Source organism: Martes martes (assembly GCF_963455335.1).
Source record: "Martes martes genome assembly, chromosome: 1".
NCBI classification, from domain to species: Eukaryota; Metazoa; Chordata; class Mammalia; order Carnivora; family Mustelidae; genus Martes; species Martes martes.
The window spans coordinates 203272176-203283414 of NC_137888.1; the positions used below are offsets into that span (position 1 = coordinate 203272176).

General features: G+C 55.4%; 1 protein-coding gene across 8 annotated transcripts; it reads right to left on the bottom strand.

Moving 5' to 3' along the window:
- Positions 1 to 1257: 1257 nt before the first annotated feature.
- CCDC124 (coiled-coil domain containing 124) lies at positions 1258 to 10631 on the bottom strand. 8 transcript variants are annotated; one of them, XM_080805620.1, is made up of 7 exons: positions 10325 to 10357; positions 10007 to 10130; positions 7057 to 7182; positions 6014 to 6183; positions 2430 to 2619; positions 1805 to 1919; positions 1258 to 1708 (listed from the first exon to the last, which is right to left on the bottom strand). In XM_080805620.1, exons 4-7 carry the CDS (start codon positions 6170 to 6172, stop codon positions 1501 to 1503), a joined length of 672 nt encoding a protein of 223 aa, XP_080661746.1. In that variant the 5' UTR covers positions 6173 to 6183; positions 7057 to 7182; positions 10007 to 10130; positions 10325 to 10357; the 3' UTR covers positions 1258 to 1500. The 8 variants fall into 8 exon arrangements, with proteins under 8 accessions (XP_080661746.1, XP_080661749.1, XP_080661745.1 ...); XM_080805623.1 differs by having other exon boundaries at positions 10031 to 10130; positions 10325 to 10346; XM_080805619.1 differs by lacking the exon at positions 7057 to 7182 and having other exon boundaries at positions 10325 to 10356.
- Between the last annotated feature and the right edge of the window lie 608 nt (positions 10632 to 11239).

The following is an 11239-nucleotide window of genomic DNA, read 5'->3' on the forward strand; positions in this document are numbered from 1 at the left end:
GGGATAGTTCCAACAGCTGGTCTAATCCCCGTTAAGTGGTCACCTTCCCCCTCTTGAACCCCCTCTGACCATGTTTCTTGGTGGCCTTCTGCCTCACTTCCCTAATCCCCACAGGGTCTTCTGGGTTACTTCCTGGATTCCTCACATGCCTTCTGGTCATTGTCTTAGAGTTGGCTCCAGGATCTCCACACTAAGCCAGTGCTCCATATAGGTTGGTTAGTTTTATGCCAGCTACCATCGTTTCAGGCACCTTCCATTCTGAATTTTAGCTGAACCCAATTATTAATGGCGCCCGTCCCTTGAGTAGAGTTGTGACATCCAGGCCTTTGTACAGGTGGTTCCTTCAGTCCTTCCTGTCCCTGTATGTGTAGAGAATTCCTGCGCATCCTTCAGGGCCCTCCCTCCATGAAACTGTCATGGCCCCCTCTGGCCCAGCCCTGACGCCACACGACTGGGGGGAAATGGGGACCAGAGGCCACATGGAAAGCCCTGTGGGTGCAGGGAGGGTATTGCTTGGGTGGGAGCCATAGCAGTGACCTGGTAAATACTTAGATCCTCCCTAACACGTGTGGGCCCATCTGGCTGCTGCCCTCCCTTTCTGCGAACTCTCCAAGGCCAACTAAGTTCTAGGAACCCAGAACCAGGTGCAGATGTCACCCAGCCCTTCCCAAAACATGTGGCCTCTAATGGGACACTTATTCCTACCCAGATCCACCTGCATGCTCCATTCCAGGCTCTTGCCTGCCTATACGATGGAATCTGACTCATCTCCCACTCAGGCCTGCTCTGAAGAAATCCTCCACTGGGAAGCCTGCCCAGGACTTGACCCAGATGCCTCCCACATTGGACTAACACCACAGCAGCCAGCATTTCCTGACCCCCAAGCACAGTATGTGTGTGACCTGACTGCTGACTTTGAACCAGAATCTCAGGATGCTAACTACATCATCTCTAGGCTGCCTCTGGTCCTGCTCTGAAGTGCTCTGTGACCCAGAGCCAGCGTCTCAACCTCTCCGAGCAGTCCTCCTGCAGCAGCCCAGCCATGGCTTCTGGGGGTGGTGGTACAGGTCCCTTCATGGACAAGTGGCCCAGCCAGGTGGGAATGCATAAGAGCCAGGCCCAGGTGACAGTGAGCTTGCTGCGACAGGAGGGCATTTGGGGGCCCTGATCTCTGGCTGTGACCCTTGCATTCCCCGGCATCCCAGCCCTCCTCTCCCCACCACCAACCTGACGCCCACAAAGACTCCTAGAGCGCACTCTGCCTCACGGACTGCCTTTATTGGGCATCATTCCCAGGGCTCTGCGGGCGCAGGAAGGGGGTGGCGGGCATCACTCCAAGCAGGGACTCTCCAGCAGGAGGCATGACCTATGATGCCACGTAGCCCCCAGGACACTCGCCTCAGCCCCGGACCTCTCTGTAACCCACGCAGCTGACCCAGCAGGAGGGCGTGTGACGTCACGACCCTGATCGCCTGTGGGGCGGCTCCCCCAGTTCTGGGCTCACTTGGGGGCATTGAAGGTTACGGCCCGCTGGTTCATGGGGTTGTCTGGCGACCGCAGCCACTCCTTCTTGAGCAGCTGCTTCAGCTGCGACAGCCGCATGTTGGGGTTTTCTTGCTTGAGCCGCGGCAGCTGTGCCTCCTCGAAGGCAGTGAAGGCCGCCCGCATGCGGCGCTCTGGGTGCCGGTCCGCAGCCTCTTCTGCCACGCTAGGGGAGGATAAGGGCGTTAAGGGGCGGGTCTATGGGGGCGGCCGCCCCGCCTCGACGCGTAGCCTCGCCCCGTGCCCAAGCCCCGCCCATTACCTGAGCACCGCAATGGCATCCTCAATGGTGCGTGCTTCCACGCTGCCCTCCTCCAGCACGCGGCGGTTCACATTCTCCTCCAGCGGCACCTCCAAGTGGCTCTTGGCTTTCTCGACTGCGGGTGGGAGGCAGCCAAGTGACAAAGACATACACAGAGACAGAGAGAGATAAGCAGGGATGCAAGATTCCAGAGAGATGACAGAGACACAGTGGGGGAAGAGAGGGGAGGGGAGAGAAGAGGAGGCTGGCGGGCAAAGAAGGATGCGGGAGCCCTCTGGCCCTCCCTGCCCTCTGCCGAGGGCACGCTGTCCTCTTACCTAGCCTGCAGCTGGGCACACAAGAGGTGCCCCACTCACGGCTGGTGTCTCCTCAGCCTCAAGGCACCTCATTAATGCCCTGAGGACCCCCTGGGGCACAAGCCAGGTCAGGTGCAGAGCAAGCAAATACACACGTGTGCGTGCCCATGCTCCCCGTGCTCAAAGCCAGACCTGCCAGGCCGCTGCCCACCCATGCTTCACCACAGCCCAGGCAGCTTCTCTGGGGCTGAGGAAGGGGCGCTAGACTCAGCCAGGGGCAGCCCCACAGCCTGTCCTTTACTGGGTAAAAAGGCAGCTCCAGAGCCCACCTGGGTCCGGGGCTTCTTTGTGCTGGTGGTCTCGGCGGAGCGTCTCCTCGATCTGGGCCCGGGTGACCTTGCTGGGCGCAGACGCACGGGGGGCCTTGCCGCCCTTGAGCTTAGAGTCCTCCTCCTCCAGCAGGCGCTGCGTTTCCTTCTTGCGCTCAAGCTGCTCCAGGCGCCGCTTCTCCTTCTCCTCCTGGGGGGGAGGGGGTGATCAGGAGTGGACCCCACCACTGGCACGGGTGGACCGAGGCCCTGCTATGTGCTAGACCCTGTGCTATACACGGGGGACACAGCTGAGGCCCCATGGGACTACCTGAGGGCTCCCAGCCTACATGACTATGGGAACAACAGGGAACCCTGGCCACAGCAGGTGGGTGGGTGGTTCCTGAAGGAAAAGTGACAGAGGCTAGCTGGAGGACAGGAGCGTCCTTAGCTGTGGGAATGCAGGTGCAAAGGCCATGAAGCAGGAACCTCCTAGAGGCTGGTGTGGCTGGAGCAGGGAGGGGAAATGTGGAAGGAGGAGAGGTGGGAGGCAACAGGAGCCAGGGAGGGTCTGAACACACTTGTTGGCTGGAGCAGGGGGTTCTGCCCTTAGGACAGTGTCCCCAGCCCAGTGTCACAAAGGACTGGTCCCACCTTTGCTCCCCAGGGAGACCTTGATGCCATCTGGCCTACAGAACTTGCCTTTGGCTGCTGCCCCTCGACTACTCTAGGGGGCAGAGCCATGTTCTGGTTCATTTATAATGCAGGGCAGCCATAGGCTTGGATCGTTCTGCCACCTCCCACTTGCACCACCACAGGGCCCTGCAGCCCAGGCACCCCACTTGCCTAACCTCTGCCTGCAACTCTGCCACCTGATTTCCATGCCTTGAGGATGGTCCCCACTCCTTCAGCACCCTCTGTGACACTTCTATAGTGGGACTAAGTGTCCCAGAAGATGACTCCATATGCCTGAGGATACCCCCTGGGCCTCTGACCCCTACCCTGCCTGCCCAGTAGGAAAGTGGGGGAGAGGTTAAAGGTTAGGGGCTCCCTTGGGGCTGCCTGGGTGGTTCAGTCGGTTAAGCATCTGCCTTCGGCTCGGGTCATGATCCCAGGGTCCTGGGTTCAAGCCCCACATCAGGCTCCCTGCTCAGCAGGGAGCCTGCTTCTCCCTCTGCCCGCTGCTCCCCCTGCTTGTGCTCTCTGTCAAATAAAGAAATAAAATCTTAAAAAAAAAAAGGCGGGAGGCTCCCACACCTGTGTCCAGGCCTCTCAGGCCAGGCCACTGTGCTTTGATCCTCAGTTTAACCATCAACCAGAGATAATGTCCTCCCAAGGCCCCTGACCCCCGTATAGTGCTCATACAGCCCGTGTTCATTCAGTCCTGCCTTGACCTTAGCACTGGCTGCTCTCTCCTCCCAGCACACCAATGTAGCCTCCTCCCCTGCTTCCTCTAGCTCCTCCTGAGTTCCTGGCTCCCTGTTGGGCCCTTCTACCCCGTGGCTCGTTCCCGTGTTCCACAAATTCCTGTTTCTCATCTTCTATGTGGTTTGTCCTAGAGGCAGTCCCTGGCCTGGGTTTTGAACAGCTGCCTTCTGACCCCAGGCCCAGTACCCAGGAGGTGCTTAGTAAAAGTACGCTGCATGAATGCATGAATTCCCAAAGGCTCCAATAACTCAGGAAAGACAGGCGGCTTGTCACCATCAGTCTCTAGGGACATGGGACTAAGGAGGGAATCAGAGCATTTATACTCTGACATTCAGCAAAATTTTTTTAAAAAGTCACTTGCTGTTTTTAAAAAAGAGCAATTAGCAGTTGGCAGTATCTGGTGATGGGAGACGTAAGTCTGCTTCGCAAAATATTCCAGAGCTGTAAGGAATGAGTCTATGAATAATTGACATGAAGCCCAGACAGTCAGGTGCTCATCGCCCAGTTGCTTAATATGGAACAAGTGGAGATGAAACGCTGACTTCCAGGAGGGGTGATAAATTATAGCCCCGTCCATGGCTGATGGCTGAGGATCAGGAGAAACATGGCTGTGGGACCCTATTTAGCTCAGGACATGGGCTTCGGGGTAGGATATCCGGTGAAAAAGGTCTTTAGTGTCATGTGAGGGGAGGAGGTGTGTTACTTTTTAGTGCTTTGGAGTGAGCATGGATTTGCTTTTCTCTTTTAAAGATTTTATTTTTTCCTTTCTGTTTGCTGCTGTTGTTTAAGTATGTTCAATGTGGGGCTTGAACTCGCGATCCTGAGATCAAGACCTGAACTGAGATCAAGAATCAGAGGCTTTAGGGGCACCTGGGTCGCTCAGTCAGTTGAGCGTCTGCCTTCAGCTCAGGTCATGATCCCAGGATCCTGGGATCGAACCCCGCATCGGGCTCCCTGCTCAGTGGAGATCCTGCTTCTCCCTCTCCTGCTCCCCCTGCTTGTGCTCTCTCTCTCTCTCTGTCAAATAAATAAATCTTACTTATTTTATATAGATTTTACTTATTTATCAGTTTGAGAGAGAGAGATCATGGGTGCTCGAGCAGGGGGAGGGGCAGAGGGAGAAACAGACTCCCCACTGAGCAGTGAGCCTGACCTCTCTGGCTTTTCTCTCTGCACAATGGCTCTTTGGCAGACAATGCTTTTTGTCTTTTGGGTCTTCAACTTTCCTATATTGTCAAAATACTGATAGTAAAAAAGAAAATTTAAAGACCTCCATGGACCCAATGCAGCACAGGGCCTGGGGAGGGAACCAGTGACCAATGTCCAACTAAAAACAAGGCAGGATCCAGTCTCGCACAGGAAGGTGATATGGAAAATTCACAAAAGTGCCCAGGTGCACCAGGAATTGGGCAAGCAGGGATGGCACGTCACCCCGGCTATTTTCTACCACTGTTACCAATCTGGACAAGAACCTCTGACCAGCTCAGGGGAACAGGCAGCACAGCTATAAATGGGTCTCTGGCGCCACCTACTGGACCCAGCAAGTCAGTACCAGCCCTGATCCACAACCCAGACACCAATTAGGTACCCATCAGAGGGCAGACAGCCACACCTGCACTCTTCTGTGTTTTTACACACACCTGGAAGAGCCAGCGAGCCCTGGGGCCCGTAGGGTGGATCCAGGGGACCTATTACAGCAGTTCTTGGCACAGCTGACGTGCGGCTGGCTCATCATTTACTATGGGGCTGTCCGGTATCGTGAAGTGTGCTGGGCAGCATGCCTGGCCCCCACCTACCAGATGCCAGTAGCACCTTCCACCCACTGGTTGTGACAATCCAAAATGTCTCCAGATGTGCCAAGTGTCCGCTGAATGCAGAATCACTCCACGGTGAGAAGTGCCAATCTAGCCCAACCCTGACATTACATGAAGGACAAAGTAAGCCCACACAGGGCAGTGGATGCCTTCCCATTCCCTAAACATGCCAAGTCCTAGCCACCCCAGGGCCTTTGCACGAGCCTCTGCCTCCACCTCCACCTCCCACCTTGCCCTTGCTCCATGTCCAGTGTCTCCTCACCCTTCAAGCCAAAGCCCCAGGGGCCTCTGGCCACCTTCTACCACGTTTCCACGTTGACTGCCCACTTTAGCCTCAGGTGCAGAAGGCTGGGAGCCACCCACCTTGCGCTGTTCCTTCCTCATGACGTGTTTGTCCTCATCCTTCCAGTAGGCATCCTCCAGCTCCTTCTGCTTCCTGGCATCAGCTGCTGCCTTGGCCTCAGCCCTCCGTGCCCGGGCCGCTGCCGACTTGGTGTTCTCACCCTGGAACTTCTTGGGCATCCCTCAGCAAGCTGCAGGAGGAGGGCAGGGAACAGTGAGCAGGGGGCATCCACCCTTGGTACTCACACCTGCAGTCAGGATCCCCTTGGAGCCTTGATGGCCTTGTCTATAAAATGAGGGCTTCAGACTTCGTGATCTCCTTTTTAAAAAACTGTATCAAGGGGCGCCTGGGTGGCTCAGTTGGTTAAGCGACAGCCTTCAGCACAGATCATGATCCCGGAGTCCGGGGATAGAGTCCCATATCCGGCTCCCCGCTCTGCAGGGAGTTGGCTTCTCCCTCTGCCGCCCCCCACTTGTTCTCGCAATCTCTCTCAAATAAATAAATAAATAAAATCTTTAAAAAATTTATTGAAGTAAAATGCACACAACAAAACCATGAACCCTTTTAAAGTGCACAATTTGGTGGCATTTAGAACATTCACAATGTGCAACCATCACCTCTATCTAGTTCCAGAATATTCCTATCCCCCCAAAAAGGAAACCCCACACCCACAAGCGGTCACTCTCCCTTCCCCTCCCCGAGACAACCACTCAACTGCTTTCTGTCTCTAAGGATTTGCCTCTTCGGGACATTTCACATACATGGAATCATACACTCTTTCACTCAGTGTGAGGTTTGCAAGGTTCATCTGTTTTTTAGCACGGGAGAGCTTCATTCCTTTTGATGGCTGAGTAATATTCCACATATAAACAAACCACATTTTGTTTATCCATCCAGCACTGATGGACATCTGGGTTGTTTCCATTTTTTGGTTTTTAGAGTGATTCTAGTCATCTTTTAGAGATGATTCTGGGGCCCCCTGGGGGCCAGTCTGTGTTGCCCCTCCGATGTTACCACTTAAGAGGCTTCAGTCCCCAGAGACCTAAGGCCAAGTCCTCCTCACCCGAGTAAGCGGTTGCTGTGAGCAGCTCCCAATGACCCAGCCTAGGCTTGCACAGCTGGCAACATGTGATGACTGGAAAGCTGCTGTCCAGCAGGCCCCCGGTCTGTGTGAGTCCCACGCTGGGTGCTGGGGAAGTGATGCACACAAATGGCAGACACCAACCCTTCATAAGGACCAACTCCACAGAATGCCTCCAAAGCCTTAAATGTGGGGGCTGCCCTTTTTCCCATTCAGAGGTAGGGGAGTCAAGGTACCTGGCCAGGTTGCCTAGCACTGAGTCTAGGGTCTCACCTCCAAAGCCTGCCTTCCAGGTGAGGAAGGGAAGGCTGTGCGGCCCAGGCACGTGCTTTCAGCTCTCTGGGCCTCAGTTTTCCTCATCTGGGAAATGGGCTGTTGTCTCTGGTTGTTTGTTCCCCCTGAACATCTCCAGCTCCGTCCCCTTAGGGAAACAGGCTCATCATCCAAGAATGAAGGAGAAAGAATGGGGGGGGGCTCTCTGACTCAGGACCACCAGTCCACCCCATTCTAGTCTCCTAGCTGTGTGACTTGTGGGGCAGAGGGCTCCCACTTCACAGCCCCACTGGAAACTCTTAACATCAGCTTCCATTTGCACAGCTGTGCACACTGGGCTCAGGGCTTTCTACACAGTGTCTGAGTGAATTCTCCCAGTGCTGGTGTGTGGCAGCAGAGCTGAGACCTAAAGGAGGCAGCCCTGTGAGGACGAAGAGATGGGACGTCTGGGCAGAGGGCACAGGATGCGCAAAGACCTTGTGGCAGACCCTCAGTCCCAACTCTGTGATCCTAACCACTCCCCCATCCCAGGGACCCAGCTTCTGAGACCACTGGGGCCCCCACTTCACATCAAGGGGTGACCCCTTGGCCAGGTGGCCCACGCTGAGACTGAGGAAAGAGCTCCATGGGGCAGAGCAGGGCAAAGTCGGGGACATCAGAGGACCCAGAAGACTCAGGGTTGAATCCTGGCTCTGCAATCACAGCCGAAGTGCTCCCTGAGCTGAGACACGGGGTGGATTCCAGTCCCTCCCCGGACAGGATGCACGAGCTGCCACGTGGGTCCACTAGCCTGATCCCGCACTTCCCCCAGCTGCAACTTGGCCCCTAAATCAAGTATTTATTACTGAGTGTCTACAGTATAGCTGACAGAACACCCCCACCCTGGATTCCCCAGGGGAGTGCCAAGAACTGGGAGTCACTGTCTAAGTTACAGATTATGGAAACTCCCCACCCTACTCTCCCCCCACCTTCCACTCACTCTGAGTGGCAGCCACACCAGCCTTCCTGCCATTTTTCAAACATCCCAAGCAAGTTCTCGCTTCAGGGCCTTTGCACTTCCTCTGCCTGCAACCTGGCTGCTCCTCACTCCTCTTTTTACCCAGGTTTTAACTCCTATTTAAATTTCAGGGCCTAGCTCAGGTGTTGCTGCCTCCAGGAAGCCCTCCCTGAGACACCCTCTCTTAGACCACAAACTTCTCTCTGAGGCACTTGTTTGGCTTGCTGTTTTATGTTCATTTATGTGATTATTTGACAAATGGCCATCTTTCTCAGTAGGCTGGGCGCTCTGTGAGGGCAAGGACTACCATGGTCACTACTGTGTCCCCAGTGCCCTATACAGCAGGAGTTCAATGAATGTTCTGAGCAAATGAACGAATAAGCGTCTACTTCCAGAGCTCCCTCAGTATTTACTTCACACCTGGGTTGTGTCCAAGCTCAGCTCCTCACTGTTCTTCCCACTCACCTCCCTCTCCAGCCTCTGAGCCTTTGCTCCTGCTGTTCCCTTGCCTGATACACCCTGCCCCATCCCCTCCTATGAAAATCCCGCCCACTCACAGGGATTCGGCCTCAGCATCCTCTCCTCCCACCGCCCGCTGCTTAAGACCCTCAACTTCATCCCAAAGCCTACAGGACAATTTTGATCCTCTCTTCAGGCTGGGACGAGATGTTGATGTTCCCTCAATATTAATATGTTGAAGCCCTAACCCTCAGTGCGACTGTCTTTGGAGACAGGGCCGATGAGGAGGTGACAGAGAGGAAGTGAAGTCATAAGGGCAGGGCCCTAATGGAATGGGGCTGGTGCTCCTCTAAGAGCAAAAGACACCAGAGCTTGCTCTCTTCCAAGTCAGGAAGACTGCCTGCACCAGGAACCAAACTGGCTGGCACTCTGATCTTAGACTTCCTAGCCTCCAGAACCATGAGCAAATAAATTTCTGTTGTTTAAGTCACCCAGTCTGTGGTATTTTTTTTTAATAGCAGCCTGAGCTGACTAATACAGACAGGTTTTCTTCTCTGTGTGGTGGTAAATACTTGCTCACACACACTTTTGTCACTCAGTAAACATGCACTGAGCACCTAGTATGTGTGGGACGCTGGGGAAAAGAGGCAGGACCGACGTGACTGCCAGGCTGGCTGGGAGATAGACGATAAGGGTGACAATTTGCCAAGAGAACTGTGATGGGGACTTGCAGTGCGCTGGGGAAGCCCAGAGGGGGTTTCTGACCCAGCCTGGGGGCTAAGGGGTGTCAAAGGGCTTCCTGAAGGAGGTATCTAAGAAAAGGCCTAAAAGTGTGAGGAGCTAGGAGGTCCCAGAAGTGTGGGGGAGGCAGGCTGGGAGGCGGGGATCTGTATTCCACGGTGATGAGAAGATGCGGAAGGCGTTTGAACCCTGAAGCGCAGATCCGCGCTAAAAGCCCTGGGGTTGGTTGAGGAGGTGAACTGGAGGGGTGAGATATGTAGGGAGCTTTGGCAGGGATCCGGGGAGTGCCTCTGGATGGTCAGGGGGGTGCATTTAGGAGGGAATCAAGACCCAAGTTGATTGGATGTCAAAGTAAAAGAGAGAATAGAAGATGGAAGTTCAACAGTCTCTTCCCAGAAGCCCTCCCGCTACCCCTTCTGAGCTCTCCCTGCCCGTCGTCCCTATCCCCAGCCCTGACCCCACCTCAAGAGGCTGGGGCGTCCGTACCCAGCTCTGTTACCCCCAAGCCTGGAAGGTGCTCAGAGGCAGGACCGGAGCTGGCTGGCCGCGAACAGGACGCAATTCCTCCGGGTCTCAGTCGCCCGCTCTGGAAAATGGGTACAGCCACCCGCTAGAGCCCTCTAGACTGGGCGCCGAAAGTGCCCCGGTCTCTGAGCACCCCGCCTCCAGCCCTCCGGGGTGGGGGTGCTCTCAGGCCTAGCCGCCCCGCCGCCCCCCCCTCCCCGCCTTGCACCCCGCCCCCCCGGACCCCGGCTCCGCCCGCGCCGCGGCCGCTCCTACCTCCTTCCCCCAGCGCCGGCCCGGTCGCGAATCCGTGACGCCACCGCGGGGCTTGCGCGCCGAGCTCCCGGAGGCGCGCGCTGATTACGTCCCGGCGCTTGTCGCCCTCTTGGTAAGGGAAATCCTGCTCTGGCCTCCAACCCAAGCCGAGGTTATCAGCCATTCCTTTTCCTCTTGGAGAAGAGGATATTTTATAAGGCTCCACCCCTTTCTCTCGCTTCAGATATTGGCGAACTATGAGGAGAGGGTAAAAACTACAGTCGAGAATATCGCCCTTACCAAGATGGCCATTGCCCGGATGAAATATGGCCGCTCCCACTTCACACGTGGTCTGGCGGCGTCAGGCGGGAGCTGCTCGGCCACCAGGGTGCGCCAGAGCCCGCGGTCCACGCGTGGTCCCCAGACCAGCCAAGCCCCGAGGAATCCTCCCCAGTCTATATTGTCGCTTTGCGCTTTGAAGGCGCTCTTCTAGTCCCCACTCTTTGCTTCTCACCTGCGAAGCTGGGGAGGGCGGGGTCAGGAGAAAGGGGCAGAGAAATTAATACACTCCACCCCCGTTCATGTGGGGAAACGGACAAAGGGAGACCGGCAACTGAGTTTGGCGAAAATGTAACCAACCGCCAGCAGCTCAGATTCCTAGCCAGTCCCTCCTCAATTGCTGCACTCACCCACTCCCTCAAAACACACCTTGCTTATTTTATTCAACAATTAGCTTGGGGTGGGGGGAGGGCAAATTGTAGGAGGCACCTATTCTTCAGTTTCTAAGTTTACTGACTAGGCTTAGTGTCCTCATCTGTAAAAATGGTAGTACTGATGTGGGAAACAGAGGCAGAAGAAAAATTATTAAATTTTCTTACCTACTGACAAGCCCTTAAAACACGCAGAGTGACTCTCCTCTAGGGACTCAACTACCTC

Coding starts and splice junctions, on each gene's coding strand:
- CCDC124 (XM_080805618.1), bottom strand. CDS start 6,172: ATGCCCAAGAAGTTCCAGGGTGAGAACACCAAGTCGGCAGCGGCCCGG. Junction 1,920..2,429: donor CAAAGAAGCCCCGGACCCAG/GTGGGCTCTGGA, acceptor TCCCACCCGCAG/TCGAGAAAGCCAAGAGCCAC. Junction 1,709..1,804: donor GATGCCATTGCGGTGCTCAG/GTAATGGGCGGG, acceptor ATCCTCCCCTAG/CGTGGCAGAAGAGGCTGCGG.